Source organism: Ceratotherium simum, chromosome 1 (genome assembly GCF_057802395.1).
Source record: "Ceratotherium simum simum isolate JZ-2026a chromosome 1, ASM5780239v1, whole genome shotgun sequence".
NCBI lineage: Eukaryota > Metazoa > Chordata > Mammalia > Perissodactyla > Rhinocerotidae > Ceratotherium > Ceratotherium simum.
The window spans coordinates 53,346,390-53,368,437 of NC_141900.1; the positions used below are offsets into that span (position 1 = coordinate 53,346,390).

The 22,048-nt window shown below is 38.2% G+C and overlaps 1 protein-coding gene across 6 annotated transcripts in view; it reads right to left on the bottom strand.

The window, feature by feature from the left end:
* Positions 1 to 17,339: 17,339 nt before the first annotated feature.
* MACC1 (MET transcriptional regulator MACC1) overlaps positions 17,340 to 22,048 on the bottom strand; it is a 69,925-nt gene continuing 65,216 nt past the window's right edge. For 3 of the 6 annotated variants that reach the window (XM_087428565.1, XM_087428574.1, XM_087428539.1), the window contains one exon: positions 17,340 to 20,825. In XM_087428565.1, coding sequence (XP_087284691.1) covers positions 20,613 to 20,825 — 213 coding nt within the window. In that variant the 3' untranslated portion in view covers positions 17,340 to 20,612. The remainder of the gene's footprint in view (positions 20,826 to 22,048) is intronic. The other 3 variants (XR_015551545.1, XR_015551544.1, XM_087428556.1) reach the window with 2 other exon arrangements.

Below are 22,048 nucleotides of genomic sequence, written 5' to 3' on the forward strand. Positions count from 1 at the left end.
TGAGGCACGGCTGTTCAAAATGGACCCTGAATCTGGGTGGGGATTCCCTTTTCCAAAGTGTCTTCGTAACTCAAACGGCATAGTGGGAGATACTGCGAGAAACAACATCCTTAGACGAATTGCAGCCTTTTGTAGGAACACTCTCCAAATGTGGTTCTGCTGGAGTTAGAGGCCAAAGACTCAAGTTTGATTCCAGGGCCTGTCACTTAACCTTACAAGCTGTGTGACCATGAACTCTTTACTTAACATCTCTGTGTTTCAGTGTCCTCATTGGTAGAGCACATATGATAATAGTACCCACACCTCCTAGGTAGGTACTATGGACACATTAAGGCACTTAGTAGAAGTGCCTGGCGTACAGCTAATGCTTGATACAGTTAAGTTATTTTTATCATTAAGGCCAGTAGTTATGTAGAAAAGAAGGCATTGGTAAAATTAAAAATCCCTTGTGGAATCCATTTTCATTGCCTTTAGGTGATAACATCAGAGAGTACACAATAACATCCTTACTCTCCTTAGCCGTATACGGCTTCATTGGCATCATTTCAGGAAGAGGTCTGGATATTTTGCATTTTTTAGGCCAAGTAAGGATAACAGAAGAAAATATTTGAGTTCCAGAAATGCCGTCACTAATGGAAGGCTGTCGGGGCTCTGGGCCACTCTCAGAAGAGCTGCTTTCTAGCCATTACCCTTCTGAGACCAACACCACACTAGAACATGGAGAAAACCACGATGTAAACAGAGAAGTCAGTTATCAGTTCTGTGTAGCTTCCTGTCAGCCAAAAATAGTACTTTTTGCTTGTTCTTCCTTGTGAAAAGCTGCACCAAAGAGGGGATGGAAGAATTTCAAAGATTTGATTAGTTTTGTGGACTAGAGAGATAGCTGAAGTGAATAGAATGATTAGTATGAGACAAAAAGGAGCACGCTAACTCAGTTTGGGTTCTAAATCAGATTTCTGAGATCACCCAACTCAGCTCAGTGCAAACCCTCTTCATTCAGAATCCTTTTACATCAAGTAACATGAGAAATACGAAAAATTATAAAACAAAGCAAGACAAAAACTCGGGTGTTGGGAGGACATGTTGAAGGGTATTAGCAAAGGGAAGTTGTGATTCTCAGAGAAACAAAACATTAATAAATGTGGACAACAGAGTGTGGACTGGGGAAATAAACACCACACTGTGTTAAATTGGCCGGAGTGGAATAAAAGACCGGTGTGTGACGCTTCTCTGCTCGTAGCAGTTTTCTCTCTCTCGACCAACTAAAATCTTGAGTTTTTATTTCAATGATTTGAGATTTGGATTTCTTCTTTACACTTTCTAGAGAATAAAAGTAAAACATTAAATATCACTATTTTGAACTGCTGTGGTTTAGTTTATCAAAAGAGAGGAAAGGGCAAGGCAATGGCAACTAATACAGATAATTTTAATTCTATGTGCTGCACACATAGATAACCCTTTTTGATTAGTTACTTTGCTAAGTACTTTATATGAATTATCTTGTTAATCCTTATATTAATCCAATAAAGTCTATTTTTTCCCTATTTCACAAATAAGGAAATAGTCTCAGAGGATAAGTAATTTGTCAAAATAAACTCAGTAGGTTGTAGAAGGCAGAGGCCAACCCAGATCCACCTGCCTATGAACCTTTGCTTATTGCAGTTCACCACATTGCACAGTCAGCCAGAGAGACTCTGGATAAACTCTTCCAGAGTCTGATTCCTAGAAGGACCTAATGGCTAACTCTCTAAGGGAGGCTGCCTTCCTTTTAGTGGGGAAGGCATTGACCATTCTAGGCAACAATGGTGGCTGGTAAGCCGCTGCTCAAGGCTTACTTCCTCCTTTTCTGAGAGCTGAATTATCCTCCTGGTTCAACCTGTGAAGCCTAAGACCAAATGCATTGCCTCATTGAGCAGAAGATCAGTAATGGGCATGCAGAAGGATTCCTAGCAAAGAGGATTAGAAAGCAAATAGCTTGTTTGGAAAGAGTATTTGAGCTTTAGAACAGAATGGAATTCATTCTTTTATTAAGTGGAGGAATGTAAATTTTGGCACATAAACTTCTTGTTAAAGAAAGAATTTATGAATCCATGCCCCAAGTTGTAAATAATTAAGCCAGATTCTTCCCAGAACCGAGAGCCCTTTTCATTGGAAAACACTCAGGACTCTGTTATTCCTTCCTGTTAATCAGCACTGACTATGGCTGAGAAGAGACTAAGATAACAATGGACCCTGGGACTTAGCTAGGTTCTCATGTTATTCATTTTATCGTTTTTGTTCCAGCTCAAGTTCCATCGCTGGCGTGTCTCATCCCCAGTCACTTCCTCTAGATTGCAGATGAACCTCACTACATAGCTCTTCACTACAGAGAATTATATGGATTAGTAATCATCCTATGTACTTTACTTTTTATATCTTAACTACGTTGTTAACTTCTCAAGGCCCAGGATCAGAGCATATATGTTTTTTCATTCCTGGTATGCAATGACAGTGTGTGAAAGTACTTTACATGCAATAAACCAAAACAAAGCGTTTGGTATCCTAAGCTTTCGCAAGCCTAGCATGGTTCTGGGCATACAGAATCACAGCATCTTATCACAGCAATAAAAAGAGCTGAGCCCTTTCATATTTGCTGGGCTCTGTTCTAAGGGCTATGTTTGTATTACTTTATTCAGTCCTCACAAGCACCCTGTAAGGAAGGGACAACAGTCTGCCCCAGTCTGACCACAGAACCTAGTTCCTTAACACTCTGCTACTTTGCCACCTACTGAGAGGACCCAGAGCTAGGAAGAATTTCAAGTTTTCAATTTACAGATGAAGAGGTGAAGACTCAGAGAAGGTAACTGGCTTGCCTATGGTTAAACTACTATTAAATGGTGGAACTGAGGTAGAACCCGGTTTTATGGTCCTAAGTTTGGAGTTCTTTCACTACAACACAGCTCCCTGTATGGGAGGCAATCTATATGTGTAATTTGTGTGCAGTTTTAATGTTTTAGAGGTAAACTGTAGTAATCTCGAAGTTTCTTGGTCCCTTGCATACTCAGCTCATGGCATGTGAGTTATCCTTTATAAAATAGTGATACATAATAACTAACTGTTTTAAAGGTAGTGTCCTTACCACTTAATGTTGAAAGAAAGCATATTTCTCAATTACTAAGTGAAGAGGTTATCTCAGAGTGGTGAGCAATTTGAGATTTTGCTTTACGAGGAATTTCAAGCAAGATTCTGCTTAATAAGGAATTCTGCTAGGACTTTTTCCTAGCAGAAAAAGCGGGGTTTAGGGCTTTTTATTTATTTGTTTTAATTTTTAATTTATTTTTACTTACCAAGCATTTCAAACACAAAGAAAAGGACAGAATATATTGTTCATGTAAGCATCCATATGCAAAAATAACTAGATTAAATAAGTTAATATTTTGCTGCATATGGTTCAAAGTTCCATTTAGAAAAAATAAAAATGTAATAGGAACGCCAATGTCCTACTACTCAGCTGTTTCTTCCTCTCTCTAAATGTGATCAGTCTTCTGAAATTGCCATGCATTTCCCTTATGTATGTCTTTTATACTTTTACTACATATGTGTGCGTGTAACCATAGATAATACATAAAAATTTTCCATATTTAAAAATGTATATGAAGGGCTACGTATTGTATGAATCCTTTTTCACCTTACTTTCTTCCCTCAACATTAATTTTTTGTTTTAGCTTTTAGTTAGAAAGTGTTGTCTTTAGGTATATAAATGATATCCTTAGGTGTTAAGGGATAGGACAAGCATGAGCATAAGATTTGATTATGAAGGAAAAATACATATTTAAATAGAGATCCTCGTAAGGCAAAGGCTACTGTGTACCTTAAATTATGTATTTTGTAATCTTTAATGTAGGTGGTATACTTCTTACATAAAGATGAGAAATTGACATAATAAAATTGGAGTGCAGATACAACAATATCAAGTATTACACTCAGAGAACCAAGCTGTAAAACATCACAAGAGAGTCTAGAATACGGAGGAAGCACCGAGGAAGTGCAGAGAATTCCAGGTGCTCTGGGATCCCAGTCCTGCTCTGCCCTTACTTAACGGGCCTGTGCCTCTCCAATACTCCTGTGCCCACCTTCACTCCTGTGCTTACAAAAGCTCTTTATCATTTCTTGGCCCACTTCTGAGTTTTAGCCCTGAAAGAAGATGCCTGGGGAACCTCCTCCTCTTCCTTTCCCTTGAAACCTTGCCACCCAACAAAATCTCCTAACAAGTCCCTCATCTGTCCCAGCAGCTCTCTTGCAAACATCCTCCCTTTGACAAATTCTCTTGTACTTCTTACTTGTTGCATTATTCATGCTTTAGTCCAAGAAAACTCCTCAAGGCATTTTATTCCTCTTGACACAAATTCCTCATTTCTTATACCCATCGTTGTGTGACTAAAGCATCAGCAATTATAAGTAATTTTAATAACTCAGTGGCTATTTCTCCAGGACTCTACAGTCATATCATACAAAATGTAGGGTACTGATTTTATAAATAGGTAAAAAGATTAATAAAAAAGTCTGAAAGTTAGAGGGACCAATAGGAGTGCTGGTCTCTAACTCACCCAAATACTAGATAAATGCCAGAAGTACCACCACAGGGGTCAAGCTACCGACAAAGTAATGATTGGCTTGTGTCTGTCACTTAGTTTACAAAGCACTTTTGCTTACATTACCTTATTGATGTTCACAACAATGAGAGGTTAAAAAAAGAGTGATATTTAAAGCTGCGGACTACTCTTCCTTCTAATTTGCCCGTCACCACATTTTTTGTTCATTATAGAGTACTGAGACAAAAATCTGGATAGAGGTTTGCCTTTTGAAATGCCAAATCAAAGAGGAAAATACGGAGCACATCCTGAGAAAGATGAGCATTATGAAGACAGCGTTCTCTAGAGGGGCCTGCTCACCCTCTGATAAGGTCCACTTGGCTGCTGACATTTTGATGAGATATCGAAATTAGGGATGATCAACCTAGATATTTGTAATAATATCTGGAAAGTTTTATAATTCTGAACTGCATTAGTATAAAAAAAGATTAGGTGAGAATGTCCTAATTTACACTTGGGACTGGCAATTCTGTTTGTGCTACTGGAACCCCAGCCCCATGTCCTTGATAGAAGGAGTGGAATATGGTATGACCCATAATAAATGTTCTCTCTTAGCCACATACACACACTGGCACTTGGAGAGTGTTCTCTCCCTCCACAAAAAGTTTAGATGTGCCTAGGATTTGGATATGTCTTCTCTAGTCTATTTAACTTGCCTCTTGAATGCCATACATGGCAATGTTATAGGCTGAATTATGTTGGCCCCAAATTCGTATGTTGAAGTCCTAACCCCTGTACCTCAGAATGTGACTGTATTTGGAGATAAGTCTTTAAAGAGGTAATTAAGTTAAAATGAGGGCCTGAGGGTGGGGCCCCAAACCCATATGACTGGTGTCCTTATAACAATAGGAAGAGACACCAGAGGTATTAGAAGGATGACCATGTGAAGAGGCAGCAAGAAGGCAGCCATCTGCAAGCCAAGGAGAGAGACCTCAGGAGAAACCAACCCTGCTGGCACCTTGATCTTGGACTTCCAGCCTCCAGAACTGTGAGAAAATAAATTTCTGTTGTTTAAGCCACCCAGTCTCTGGTATTTTGTTATGGCAGCCCCAGCTAACTAATACAATGGCAAAGAATGTGAATCCTGGATACTTCAAGTGCACCAAATGGCCTACTCTGTGAACACAAGAAAGCATCGCTTGGGGTCTTGAGCTCTCAAATACCCTCATCCACAGACCTCAGTCTTTGTGCTTTATCTTCCATCAAGACTCTTCCTCTTCTTTTATTTGGCTGTGCACATGGCTTGTTAGCCATCTTTCATACTATGGATTCTTGTGATTGATAGAGGCTCGGCAGTTTCAGATCCTAAGCATTGAGAAGAAACAAGTTCTACATGGTCTGGTCTCAGGGCACACCATCTAAAAGGTAATCAGACCTTTCTGGTGTTTGAAATTACTTTGCAGTTTCAAATTCATCCTTATTAAGGTACTAGTAATAACCAGTAACCAAGGTAAGTTTCTGTTTTCATCCTGCCTGAATTCTTCTTCATCTAGTATCTGTTTTCCATGGTCTCCTTTTCTCTTTGGGGATTGATGCCTTCTCTGTGTCTGGATCCTCACTTCTCAACCTCAGCTTATACAGTTCCCCAAAAATGTACACAAGAGCAACATTTAGCAATAGATGTCTATAAGCGTTTTCATCTTGTAAAACCTTGGCTGCCTACATATTTATTGCCCTGGAAATGACACCTGCCTGTTTTTCAACTCAGCAACACTGCTCACTGACCTGGGCACTTGCGCCTTTTCCTCCATCATGTTGGAAGGAATGGAGGATCACTGTAAACCCCTCATGGAAAGAGCTATTTCCAAATGGTCTGAACTGAAAGTTGATCTCATGGTGGCAGGGATGATATTTACAATATTTAATAACAAGTAAGGTAATAGCACAGATCAATCGATACTGATACCTAATGTTATGTAGCAATAATGAAGCATCCTCAAAATGATAATAAGAAAGGCCCAAAGGAACATTCAAGTTCATCAAATATCTTCCTGTAGGCCCTGGTTTTGTTAGAGGCATAACTCCATGACACTTGCTAGTCACTTGAGAAGCACAGGATCAGGGCAGAACTATAGCCACCCTGTTCCCCATTGGATTGGTGCCCTTTGTGATAGTCCTGACACTGTTGCCATCATTTCTCCATCACAGACTTATACAGCTTCACGAGGCTGCAAGCAACTCTGGTCTTGTTCCTGCCTATTAAGCAGATGAACATTAATCTACTGAGACGAAGGGTTGGTCAACTAGGACCTCACCCATTCATTCACTTATTCCACAAAAGTTAACTGAATTCCAAATATAGACCAGGCTCTAAGTTTATTTCAAAAATTTAATGAGTAAATGAAATAATATGAATAGGTGTATGAGTGAACGAATGACTAAAGCCACTTTGTTCACTACTTCTCTTTGTAGCACAAGTATAAACTATTCTCAAAATAAAAGGCCTTAACACAGAGGACAAAGTGGGCAGAAAACCTCCTCCCAGGGGCCGGCCCGGTGGCGCAAGCGGTTGGGTGCACGCGCTCCGCTGCGGCGGCCCGGGGTTCGCTGGTTCGGATCCCGGGCGTGCACCGACGCACTGCTTGGCAAGCCATGCTGTGGCGGCGTCCTATATAAAGTGGAGGAAGATGGGCACAGATGTTAGCCCAGGGCCGTCTTCCCTCAGCAAAAAGAAAAAAAGAGGAGGATTGGCGGATGTTAGCACAGGGCTGATCTCCTCACAAAAAAAAAAAAAAAAAAAAAAAAAAAAAACCTCCTCCCATTACAGAGACTGTGAGAACAGAGAAGGGACATTTATATCCAAGATATCTCCGATAAGACTGCTACAGACTCAGAAGCTGTCACTACTTGGGAGGAAGAGAAAGAAAAAAACCAAAATGTTCTTAATTCATAATGGTGACAACATGTAAGGCTACTTGGCTCTATCATAAATATTTGTATACACTCTTCTATTTTCAAATTAATACTGATTAGAAATCTATTGATTTGCTGTAACTTACCACAACCCTAAAGAAGTTTATGTCACAATCGTTCCATTTTACATATAAAGAAACTGATTAGTTTGTAGCTTGCTTTATTTCTCAGGTCTTCAGTTGCAGATTATTGGCTTAGCTCAGTGAATTTTTCTGTACTTGGGCCTGGGTCTGGGGCCACAACTCGTTAATCAAACACAAGAAGAGTTAAGTCATAAGCCTATGAAGACCCATTTCCTTATCTGCAGAGTATAGGCTGAATTAATGGAACTGTGTTGTCCACAATTAGAGAAGCAGTTGTCTTGTTAACTCATTCTGGAACTTCCTTCAGAACATGAACTTCTTGAAGACAGGAATTATGGTCATTTTCACATTTGCCTGACACATGACAGGTGCTAAACAAGTCTTCTAAATAAATGACTGACTGGATCAGTGTGCTCTGGACAGACCTCATCAAGACCATGTGGTTTAGTACTGGGCAAATATTTGAAGAGGAGCATGACCAAACCACAGTGAAAGTGACAAATGCAGGGAAGAATCTCAGAAACTCTTTATGTGAAATGAAGGAACTTGGTGTGTGTAGCCTAAGGAACAAATGTGTTAAAGTAGAAGGAATAATAGTTGTCTCAAATGTTTGGAGGGAATGAAGGTAGAATGGTGTTGGTGGAATAGGCTCGTCCCATTGACTGCAAGATCCATGAGAGGAGGGAATGTGTCTTATTTATCATTTTCTTGTCAGCACTTATTCCACAGATTAGACACTCAATCAGTATTTATTAAATGATGAATGAATGAAGCAATGAATTCATTAATGAGGTTCAAAAGGTAGATTTGTGCTCAAGTACAGGCAGACCTTCATAAAAAGAGACATGATCAAAAGTGGAGTGACTTGTCTTTCTGAGTGGTGAGTTTTCCAGTATTTAGGCTGCTGAAATAAAATCTGGATGATCATACGGAGGGCGTCTTTCAATTCTAAGATTTTCTGATCTATGCACTGGACTTCCAAAGAATTACTATGTATTTTCTGGGTCAGTTGGTTCTGATAATAACACCCAATATGAATGTGACTGATATTCACCCAAATTGCTTCACCAGTGAGTTTATCTAATCATCTTGGAAATCATGGTATTGATCCAGGAAACACCAGACAAGAAGCATAGAGACAGGAATTTAACCCATCATTGCTGCCAAAAGGAAGACACAATGACAATAACAAGACTTCAAAGTAGATATTTTATTAGACTCTTTTTTCATAAAGCACTTCAAAAAATGAAAAGTATATTTTTGTATGGAAATAAAATTGTTTATAAAAATAGACAAAAACATTAAAAATCTATTGCATTACAGATATCTGTTTAAAAATTCCTGCAGTATGTGGACTGATTGGAATGGGCCATTTTATATAATCCTATATAATATACAATTTTAGGTAATCCTTTGACAGATATGCTTTGATAGTCTACAATCTTATTTGTTAGAGTGTTTTATGGAGATATGTTATATCAACTCACTTGCTCCAAGGATTCTTTCCAATTACCTTATCCAATATCCAAAAAGTATTTATTTTTTATGTCCCAATCATTAAAATATTTATTTTTTTTCCTAAAGAGAGAAACAACTGTCAAAGTCACATCTTCACAGTTAATTATAACTGGGTTTGTCTCAAGGTCTTTTCCTGTCTAAAGTACTTAGTCATGGAATTAATTCTACTTGAACACTGTTTAGTCAGGGTTGTAGTTTTTCTAAGACTTTTTTAAACACTGGAATGTTTTGGAAATACAATCTCCTTTATTAATGTAAGAGCCGTGCCTGTAAACTTGAGTTAATTCTGTTGAGTCAGGACTTACTGATAGATTCCTGAATTTACCCAGAGCTTTAAATGTTGTGTTCCAAGTGCCACTTGCCCTAAAGGAATCAAAGAATGCATTAATACAGTTGTCACTGTAATATTTAATAAGGAGCCTTGAGTACGATTTTAGAAACTTTCCATTTGAAGATGTTTTTTATTCTTAAATAATATAGAAGCTATCAATATACAAATAGGGCTGAGAAGGCAGGAAAGCTGGTCGATTGTGCTTACTGTGCATTCCCAGTACATAGAAAAATGGAATTTAAGAAGTAGGTAGTCCAGAGAGAAGAAAATTCTTCAGGTCTGCTGTTTTTACTATGTGCAACAGTTGAAGTTAACTGTCAAATGAGCTTTGAATCTAGCAAAATGTAAATATAAAAAAAGAACTACTTAATGGTTAACACAAGCATGTCTGTTGTTATGCCACGAAACCGCAGGAGAAGCAACAGGAATGAATTGTGGTAATGATCACAACAGATCTTACTACTTTTCATGTTTAATATGTCTTGTAAATCCTTTAAGATAGTGAGCATTCATTCAAGATCTTTCTACATGTAAATTCAACTGCTGACCAGTTATTTTTTTCTGCCATGTCTATAATTATTTGTTTGCACGCTTAGCTCCTCCACTAGACAGAAAATGATGTAAGAATGCAAAGATTTTCTTTATTTATGTCTCATGCCATGCATAGTATTTTAGACATGATAGACAATGAACATTGTTTTCTCAGAAGTATTACTTCCTATATTGTTCTAAGAATAATAGTTCTACTTCCATTCTTTTTGCCAACGAGAAAAAAGAAGTGGAGAAAAAAGAGGAAGGGGAGAAAGGTGAGAGGAAGAGGAAGGGAAGGAGAAAAAAAGCAGATGAGACTGACATTGACTGGATTGTCATAATCAAAGCAATCAATTCCTATTTAAATTTATTTGAATCATTGCTTACACATATGGTGCCTGACTTGGCACAAATTAGTGTTCCTTAAATGCTAATTGATGTGTTGGTTGATAACTGTATCCATGTTAAGTCACTGTCATGTTCTAGGTAATCCTGAGAAGGATTTCCAAAGACCCTTTGCAAAGAACACAAAGACACTTAAAAGCTTTTCACACCTTCTCCATGTTTTAAATTTAATGTGCAGATGAATATGCCTGACACTGGTCTTCATAAACCAAAATATAACCACTTTGACAAATACCCTTTCCATAAACTCGCCGGTAAAGTCACAAGTTGGTTTGACCACTGTATTTTTTTTTAACTGAATTAAGTTAATAACTCAATGTTTTGTAGTCAGAGAAACTGGTAATTGAGCAACAAACTTACAGATATCCCTGCAAAGATTATCTACATCAGAGTGCCGTGAGTTTTATCAGGTCTGGTCCTCAGCCAAAATTTTAATTAGCAAGATTTTCTCTCAGTATCTCTGCCTTATCAACTTTTGCACCTTGTATTTAATTTAAGTTTTGCCCTTTTCTCAGAACAGTCTGTCTCCAAGTCAGTGACACATTCTTGGTACTTTTCATGACTCCCTTCACCTATAAAAATATCCCTTGTCCTTTGGCTAACACAAGTTTAGCTATTGTGGTTATTTGAGCTATGGTGCAAAATGCCTGATAATGATTTAAAGTGTTATCCTTCCCAGGTACCACGTTTATTTGTTAGTCTTTCACTGTTTTGTACCTGGGGTGACCAACTGTCTCAGTGTACTTGGGACTTTCCTGGTTTCAGCAATGAAAATCCCAAGTGTCAGGAAACCCCTCAGGCCTGGGCAAACTGGGAAAGGTCAGTTACCTTAATTGCACTGAAAGGACTCTGTACAAAATGACAATTGGGGAAGAATTTTTAACCTTCTCTCTCAAATTGCAGTTCCCATTTGGAGATTTTTCTGCCTTTTCTCTCAAATCCCTGTTGAGGATGATCTATTCGGCCTCTTCCAGAGTCCAGCATGTCCTGTCTTTCTTTCCCACCCACCATTCTCTTCAATGCAAATTTCCCAGATTTGCTCAGTGTGCTTTCTGGGTGATCTAAGCCTTCCATTATTTTAGTTTGCTCAGTAAAAGACATTTGCCTTCCCAGGCATCTCAGTTTCCACCAAAAAAAAAAATAAGCAAATAAATAAAGAGGTCCAGATTCATGTCATAGTCCCCCACCCATGACATTGAGTCTGTTCTTAGACTGTCTTCACAGTTCCCCAACTGTTGAAAGAACATTCTTTATCTGCAGCACTCAGATCCTATAGTGACAACAAAGAAAACTCAAAGGAAATGATCTACAAGAATGTATTATGTACACCAATATCTTTCATTAGTTCTAATAAGCCAAGTCTGATGACATATATTGCCTGAGGTATAAGAACAATGTAGTGAAAGAGTTCCATCTGTCTAGGTCTGCCATCTCTCTACAATTTTGCTCATTCTGTGCCTCTGGGACTCTCATCATTTCTCAGGCATCTGTGATTTACCTGTGATAGAGAAACAAGGAAGCAACACTTAAAAAAGCTCATTGCAGGATTGTTTAAAATGCATTTGAACCAAGTTGTTGATTTCAATAAATAAAAAACAAAAATTGATCAAATCATTTTTGTTACGGGCTAAATTGCATCCCCCCAAATTCATACGTTGAAGTTCTAACCCCCAGTATCCAAGAATGTGCTTATATTCAGAGATAAGGTCTTTCAAGAGGTAATTAAGTTAAAATGAGGGCACTAGGGTGGGCTTTAATCCAGTATGACTGGTGTCCTTAAAGAAGAGGAGATTGCGACACAGACACATGCATCAAGGTAAAACCACGTGAAAACATAGGGAAAAGATAACCTTCTACAAGCCAGGAGAGAGGCCTAGAACAGATCCTTCCCTCATGGCCCTCAGAAGAAACCAACCCTGCCAATACTTTGATCTTGGACTTCTAGCCTCCAGAATTGTGAGAAAATAAATTTCTGTTCTTTTAACCACCCAGTCTGTGGCACTTTGTTGTGGCAGCACTAGCAAACTATTAAAATTTTCCCGTAGAGAAACGGAGAATATACTAAGTGGTCAAAGTAGAGCTCTCTTTAAAGACGGATTTAGAGCCTTGCTCAAGGCAGGAACCCAGGGTGGGTGGATTAATTACTTGCAGTGGTTTGCAGCTCTCCCATCAAAACTTGGAGTCTTATCCCTAGTACACAGTCATCTCAGCAATCAAAACAGAAACAAATACAAAGCTTCCTAACAGTGTGAAGGAGGACTTTAGATTTTTTTTTTTCCCAAACTATCAATGAAACCTTTTGAAAATAGCTTTAGGAATCTAACATCAAGCGCTCTGTCCTCGCCTTCTCACAAATAACCTTGATCACTAATCTCTTCTTTTGCAGCAACCCACAGCATTCCACTCCACCCTGAAAAACATAACAATATGATATTCCTCTCCACACAGAGTAAATTGTGAACATTAATTGAACACATATTAAACAGAGACTATGTATTAAGAAAGAAAATATGGATTCTTAAAAATGGACAGGGTGAACTGTATCATATGTGAATTATATCTTAATAAAACTGTTATGCATATAAAACCAACACACACACCACCTTTGTCAGTGTATCCCTTTCATTTTGCCCTATTTTTCGCTGATGTCTTAGAATCATCTAATTCACTTGGTTCATATTGCTGTTCCAGTCTCCCCTTGGGCAGCATCAAGAGGTTATTACTGATTCCAAAGAGGAGATAAAGGTCTCCACTGCAAGGTCTCTCAGATGGCTGAGAAAGATAGAAATACCACTGACCTTGGATTGCTTCTGTGATTTCATTCCGAGAATTTTCCAAGGATGTTGCCATGCTGTTGTTCACTGGCAGGTGGTGCCACTCCATCCTAACTTGATGATCTTTTCAGTCAGTCATTCTGGAAACTCCTCCTCCATCCCTCTCCCAGTCAGCTTCTTTCTGGCAGCAGGTGAGGTGCATCTACTGGGTTATGGGCCCTGCTTGAGAGTGAGCAATTAGGAGTAATAGGAGATCTCTCTTGGACTTCCTGGACCAGGTGAATCCATAGTCTTGATGGGGTTTTAGATGGCTCTGTCATATCATCAGCAATTTATAAAGTGGTATGTAGTTAGATATTGCTGGTGAGATTCCATTTACTTAGCGTTTGATGTAGTGCAGAACCTTATAGAAACAGGCCCATTGCCCAATCTCATGAGAAGGACTCTGATGACTAGCTTCTTGAATTGCACTTGAGGGAGAAGTTTCCTGGTACAGGAAATAGTGCTGAGGTTAATCTCACCTCACATTTTTAGCGGAAAATTGCTGTTGGCCTCCCCAACATCCAACTCCTCCCATTTCCAGGAACAGATCTTGATTTCACCTGGTGATCAATGACTCCCAAACTTGATGGTCTGGATGGGGTGTCAAGGGAAGAGCACAGGTGACCCAAGGTCTGGCCAATCAAAGGACCACTGGTTACAGCCCTCAGAGATTGGCTGAGGGATGAGCACAAAACATGAATTGGTCCAATCAGAGGGATTCTTGTGGGGTTATCAGGAAATACTCTCTTGCCCTACCTATCAATTAGGGTTCATTCAGAAACATGGAACCACCAGATACATTTGTGGCAGTTGGTGAAAGTCTTGGTCTGGCTCTTCTGTCTCTGGGGCTAAGCCTGAAGTCATAAGTCAAACTGAGGAAAAGAAAAGAAAGACACAGACTGGTGAGGACCAGGAACAATTAGAATCTGCATTTGTCAGTCACTGGCATCCATGTTGGTCTCTCCCTGACTCCAAGCCTGGAACCTCACTACTGTGGATAACCCGCAGGAGAAGTGGTGCTCTTGCTGCAGACTTGTACTCACACCTGGCTGGAATTTAGAGAAGGGGAAGGAAGAGAACCCAGGGAAATGGAGCTGCAGGCCAGGCAGCTGCCCCCACCAACAAGCTGAGTCAGAGGCTGCAATGGGACCTGACCTGCATCCACTTTCCAAGAGTCACAATGGCTACTACTCCACTGTGACCTTCCAGATCTTCCACAGATATCTGTTGTGGCCAACCCTAACCAGAAATATTCAGTGAAGAGAACTCGAGAAAACCTAGTTTAGTTCTCAGCGAAGTTGACACATTTCAAAGCCATGACAGCCTGAAACTGGAACGTGGGGAAATGTGAGGCTGGAGCTGCTGCAGCCATCTTGCTCCATGAAGAGAGAGCCCAAATCTGCTGGGCTGCTTTGTGGATCCCAAGGATGAAACTAATATAATCAAAGACAGAGAAGAGGGAAAGACAAACAAGCAATTTGATCATACCCTTCAAACCCTGGATCCTGGAATGCCTGGAGTTTTCAGTTGTGAGAGGCAATAAATTCTTTGTGCTTAAGCCAGGTTAAAAGAGGTTTTCTGACACCAGCTCCTGAAAGACTGCTCAACGACAGTCTTAACATAGGGCTGCTGTGTTTGCTCTAGCTGAAATTTCTTAGTTGTTTTAAAAGGCAGTCTTAAGTAGCATTAAATCCATCCTGGAGAAAACCAAGCAACAGTCATTTTGTATATTATTATTGATCAGATAAGGAGAGGACGAAAGATATTTTCCATTTTTAAAAAGACCAGCACAAAGAGAGGAAGACGAAGTTTCCATTGTCCCTGAATAGTCTCCCTCCATTAGACCATAATCAAGCTCTTTCCTGTCTTTCCTTCACACTTTCCTTACTTTTCACCATGATGTAAGGGGACTGGATGAGCATTGAGTATGTATTTCCTGGGAGTAATAATAGAGTGTATTTTCCTCTGGTAGAATTGATTTTTCTACTATACTAAGGAGGAGCATGGTAGCTAATTCTATTATGCCATTTAACCTGATATGTGTAAGGTCAACATTACACCAAACTCGCTGATCCCAAAATCTGCCTAAAAGACTGCGCTTGGTAGAACCAGTTTAAGTAGAATCAGTAATTTCATCATGACTAAGTTTTGATTTTCAACTACCAATCATATTCATATGAATATGTTAAATGTCTCAGTACATTCCAAGGGTTCAAGTGTGAACTTAAATATTAGGAACATTCAAAATCTGCTTCCAGGCACAAACGGACAGTCTCAAATATCTCTAAGAACAGAAAAAAGGAAGTCATAGATCCTCCTAGTCACCCACAGAAGAACAATTAAAAAGGAAATTATGGCAGAGGATGGGATATGCTATACTAATGTCAAAGTGAGGTTGTTCAGCTCACCCTCCTTGTCCGAGTCACCATCCCTGTAAATGAGGAACTACTCATTGGAAAGAGAACATCTGGCTACCTTATTACCAAGTGCCTGTAATCACTTTGTAACCCTACAATGAAAGTGAGGTGTACAGATAGTTGTATTGATCACATTAAAACATTTTTTTCAATGGGGAAAATTCAACAAGAAATTTAACAAGTTACAGGCCAAATAAAAACAAGGTTTTCTCCAAAGATATTTCACAGAACCAAGTGCATCATTGCATATATTTTGCAAAATCATCTTAACACACTGAATAAATGTCTTAAATTATTAACCTATTTTTATTCAAATGTGTTTACATTTCAAAGGAGATGCAGAGATCTTATTTTAATTGGCTTCACAATCAAAATTATTATTTTTCAGGCTTTTATTAATTCATTACAAAAAAGTTCACTTCACATAAATAAATAAATAAATGGAGCTATTATATAACATGATTTTAGGACTTTTTACAATTTAAAACCTGTTTCTCTGATGGAATAACATAAAAATTTATTTATCTAAAAGTAAGTTTTTCTGGTTCAACAATGATTCTTTTATTTCTACAGAGATGAAGGAAACCATAATGTAATGTTTCTCAAAGTGGCGTCCGTGGACCAGCAGCATCTGCATCACCCGGAAACTTAGAAATGCAAATTCTAATTCACCCCAGACCTGCTGAATCAGAAATTCTGGGGGTGGGGCCCAGCAGGCTGTATTCTAACAAGCCCTCCAGCTGATTCTGCTGCTGGTGAAGTTGGAGAACTTCTGCAGTAGAGATTGCCCAGTATAAGGCCTTTGCAATGAGCCTGGAGCCTGTTCAGCAGTGCGCTTTGGGGAGCTCCTGGTAAAAATCATTGCTGATCTTCTAACTCAGTACTCATACACCATATTCTAGTTTGTTTTGAATAGTTGGTGGTTTTCAACTAATCAAAACGGTACATATTGCATAACCAATTTCACTAGCTTATATGAATAATAAATGAGATAATATCTATAAATGCTTAGTGTGCTTATGTATGCACGATATGTCTTTATCTTAATGTAGATAACTCTTTTCAAATTATTAGTCTTAGTTCACATTCTCTTTCCTTATAACAAAAGAAATATACAAAATACATAAAATATCCTACTCATACATTTTTAGACATTTAAACCTAAGAGGAACTTTAGAGGTAAACCAGTTCAAGGCCCTCGTTTTATGGATGAGAAAACTGAAGCCCAGGGAGGCTGAGTGGCAGGTCAAAAGTCTCTTAGAAAGTAATAGGCAAAGATTAGAAGCCACGGCTCTCAGCTCCTGGACTAGTGTCTTGCAGAGGAAGCCATTCATGTTGTACTCAGTACTACAATAGCAGAGCTTGCTCTGGAATTTTCTCCTTTGGCATTACTAATTATCCAGTGTTAATCTCTGCATCCCCACTCTCTCATATATAAACTGACACTATTATTCAGAATTGCAAAGTTATTAGGTTTAAAACTTTCTGGATTACATAAACCTAGATATACATAAATAGAAATCAGTGTAAAATATACATGCAAAAGCCACAAATTTCTACAACATTTAGTGAAATCTTGATGCTGAATATCGATACACATCAGATGCTGGATATGTACAAATTCGAGTTTCCTGTACATACATAGTCACTTTTTATTTTGTGTTGTGGATTAGTAAATATGCAATCAAGAAACCAACTTTCAATAATTATTTTATTCTAAAGAATGTCTTTGGGTTAACTCCACCTAGCATAACGGCAACATATGATCTTTGGAGCTTCACTCACGAAGCTATACAGCAGCACATGGTAGGAAACTTCACATAGAAGGGGGGAAGAATTATGCGTATATAAGAAGAAAAAAGATCTACTTTAATTAGAAAAGCCTCCAGTGACATAACGTTTCATTATTCTCCTTTTCCTTTATATTGTCTCAAATATTCCTTAGACATTAAAAGAATCACAGAAAATATAATTTACAGTAGCACAATAGGAAAATTCAAGCTTTGAAACTTCCAATTACAGCATTGTATGATTTTGAATGTATTTTATCTATTGTATCTTCATATCAAGTATTCAAAGCTGTTTACTGGCAGTGACATTTCTGAGACCAACGGCCATCCATTGATGTAGTGCATTCTGCTCCTTCCAGTAACCTAGTCATCCCCAAGTTCAAAACTTCATATAGTATTTTCTACACTACAGGACAAGAAAGTGTGCTACATCCATCATTGGTGTGAACAGTTAATGACCTACTATTGCAGGCAGCTCCTTAATTGGCCTTCATTTCAAGGCTTTAACAGAAGGAAGTAGAGGATCTGTGGCTTCCCTAGAAAAACTGTTACATTGCATGCTGAGCACTGAACTAGAATCTCATCCCAATGCATCATTACAGGAAAAGCCTGAGGAACTGAAAGAACTGTTATGCCTTTTCCACTTCCGAAATGCTTCAAGAAGTTTTAGATTCATGGCTTTTGATGCTTTTAATGATGTCAAGGATGGGATTTAAGTGCCTTATTAATTCCCTTGATTTGCTACCAAATATTAAAGGCAATTCATGATTACTGAGTTAATCTTTTCTGATTATGAAAATCCATTATAGCAAGAGAAATATAAAATTCAGAAAAGCAGAAATGATTTACAAAAATATTAGAATATATTTATAAGAACAGAATGTTTGGACATGGGTTTAAAATGCCTCTGGAAGGATACGTTACAAGATTATAAAATGTCTTTGTGTGTATTAATATTTAAACCATTGTTTTGTCCTTAAATTACAGAGATCATGTTTTTCATTTTTTAAACTCTTCTTAAATTTCCCAACCACAATCACAACACATGATGCCGTGAAAACCTGAAGTGATTTATTTAATCTTCCTACCCAAATCAGCTAACAAGATCTCTGTCTTCTCAGATCTTGGAGCCTGGAAAAACCCAGTTATTAATTCCTTACTATCCCTTCCCGAAGTTCTCTGGTTTGCTGACATGTTAATAAGATTCTAAGAATGTCTAAAGAAAGCAAAATCACCACTAAAAATGATTGTGTCCTAAACTTACAAATTGTTTTTGTTTTCCTCTCCCTGAATTTATTTTCAACTAAAATAAATTCTGTCCTTGAATGTGTGTACATAACTCCTTGGGCAGGCTGTGTTCTCTTATCATCAAATATAAATATTGAAAGTCTTAAAGATTGTTCTTAAACCCTAATTCAAATTACCTTTGCCAGCATACCAAATACCCAAGGGTGGGTGTATTAAAAGCTCTAAAAAGATTCTGCTTTTACTTTTTAGCCAAATGGATATGTTTAATTCAGGATTCCTAAACAAACTCCTTATTCAGTTCATCCACATTCCCTTCGAGGGTGTGTATGTCCTTCCTTCACCCTTTCATGCCCTTCGCTCAGGCTCCCTGCACCTCCGAGCTCCCCACCTGTCTGAAGGCTTCAGTGCATTGCGGAACTGCCTATTCCTCCCTCCTGACACCAGAAGCAATGCCTGATCCTCGTTCAGGCTCATCATCGTTTCTTTCCCAGAGAAAACTTACCTGTTCCCCCTGATTCATATAATGGCCCCCTATATTTATATCTCTTGGCATCCCAGCCTCTCCATTCCAGCTGTTATTACAGATGCCATTTTACATTTAATTGTGTAATATTTTATTATTGTCTGTCTCTACGACTGAAGTCAGGGATTATGCTATTTTTTCCCATTGCTAATCTCAAACATCTATGTGCCTGCCACAGAGTAGGTACACACACTCCATCTGTCGCCTGAATGACAATAAATGGATGACTGTCGAAAACACATAAACCCTGGCAGGTGGCCAGAGGATTGAACATATGAGTAGGCACAGACCACCTCTTTGTGAGCTCTGCCAGCAGTTAGCATTTATACTGGCCCAAATTCCTATGTCGTCTTTGTCTTCCAAAAGCTTTACGAAACACTCTGGTACATACACCCACACTCCCCCACACACACACGTTTCCATGTGCACGGGACATGTACACACATGGATATCAGTGTTTTTGGTGGTTAAGACTGCTGCACTCAACAGTGATAAATCAGGTTTTTAAAAAATAATCCTTGATATTAAAAAATCCCTGAGAGTTAAAGAACTACTCTGCCTATGATCCTGAAGAAAAAGTCCAAGATAGGCAGGACTAGCTAGGTCTCAAGATGCTGGAGGAAGGTATTGAAAATTCTAGTCTGTGGATGCAGACAATAGATTTCTGATGATAAATCATATTTTCCTTCTGGCAGTCTTTCAAGAGATGATGGAAAAGAGCAGCGAGCTCCAACTAAAATGAAATAGCTACCATTTCTCTACAAGTTTTAATATGCATTTTTATTTTTTTGCTATTTTGCTATGTGCTCTGGTTTATTAAAAAAACAGAACCAGGTTTTGCAGACAGAAAACCTACTTCACACTGGCTTTATAGTTCTGAGTGTCCTCTCCAGTCCTTAGTTTCTTCACATGAAAAATGGGAATGATACTTGCAAACTCCACTGAGAAATAAGGGAGATCAGGTGTAGAAAGCCTGTAGCCCTGTGCCTGGCCACAGAGGATGTGTTTGCTTCTCATCTCTCACTACCTGCCTCCTGGTGAAACTCCAGTGTTGACATTGAAAGCCTCAAGTTTATCTGGGTATCTGTGTGATGTAATTATGCTAACAGTCATTCGTTTTAACTTAAAGAAATTAAAAGTAACTTTGAAAGGGAGAAAAGGTTTTTCTTTACTTTCTCAACAACAAAGCAGCCTAACATTTGCATTTGAAACATACAAAAATACAGGTTTGATTATAAAACCCATCCTCAGATTTTGTGTTAGGTTGTGCTTTCACCAGGAAAAAATATTTTTTCAAACATGAAAAAAATAAGTAATGCTTTTCTGAGATTCTTTATCTTTCACACACACACACACACACCATTCCCCTACCATTCTTCCTTCTCCAAAAAACATGCCCTTCATTTCTATACTTCCTCAGAAGTAGAGAATGCAGTTCCTCTCAAAACCTCTAAAGAATTTACTAGTATTAAAGCTCCAGTCAAGTCTCGCCATTGTTTGGTCACAGGGTTTTTCATTCTGTCCAAAGCTGATTGAAGGTCTTGTAACACGTCTCTGTAGCTGTTTCCGTAGTGAGCACCCCAAGTATAGAGAAAATCATAGGCAGGTTTCCACATCATCTGTAAAGGAAAAAAAAGTAGACTGGAGTAGTGCGGAAGTAAAACAGAAAAATAGATGCTTTAAAAAAAAGGTTAAAAGCCTCTTGAGACTTAAAAGAAAATGGAATACCAATTACACATGGACTTATTTAATGCTACAGAAAACATGTTTTAATAACTGTCAGGTCCTTGCTATATCCCTGTGTTTCTAAACCTAGAGATTTTAAAAATAATGACTACAAGTAGGGCCTTTTTAAAAATCTTGATCCATCATTGATACATTGCTCATTGCCTTGATATGAATATAAAATTCCTTGCACAATTTTTTGATAAGTAATGTTATTGAGATAGACTTTTCACTCTCTGAGAGACTTTTAAGGTTAAAGTAATAACTCTTTTATTGTTATATGTATCCCTGGTGAGCTTTATGACACCACATATCACAAGAAGGAGGTACACGGTATATTTAATGCTTTAAGTCATTTTATTTGAGCAAATCTATAAATAAAGAAAAATGTTAAGTCAAAGGAAAGCGTGATTTCCTTTGACATGATTAAGTAAAAGGAAAGCAAAATAATAGTTCTCTAATTAAAAAATAAATTAATGATACATTTTATGACCAAAAGAAAGATCAATATTCAATACTTCATTATGCTTTCCCTAAGCACCTTCCCATACCAATGATATCGTTGTTTCCATAGAAATAAATGTACGTCAAAGAGGAACTTCACATACAAGCCTGTATGTAATGGTAACCAAGGCAACCAGGCTCAGAGAGAATAGAGACAAAGGCTGACCAAATAAGACAAATTGTAGAACACATACACACACATAGACACACACCGAACTTAAAATGAATTTTCTCTAGGAAAACAACAAAATTAACCCAGCACTTATAATTGGAATATTTGGAATACAAACTTTATTACTTGTTCTTTACTTGAGTTCACTAAACTAATTCATTTGTGATGTTATCGCTTGCAAAATGCAGGAACACAGACTGTGAGCTAAATATTATGCAGAGTTGCCCTCCTAAAATACAGCCTCCATTAATGGTAAGATCACATGAAGTAGGGCCTTGGGATATAATTTTTCACCCTCCTCTGATATCCTCATATATTCTACAATTGAAGTTAAAAGAATGCAAGACTTAAGAAGTTCCATTATGTTTCAATTCAATCTACATAAAAGGCTAATCATCAGGTTCAAAAGGTAATTTGACGTTATCTGTCCAAATTGGCATT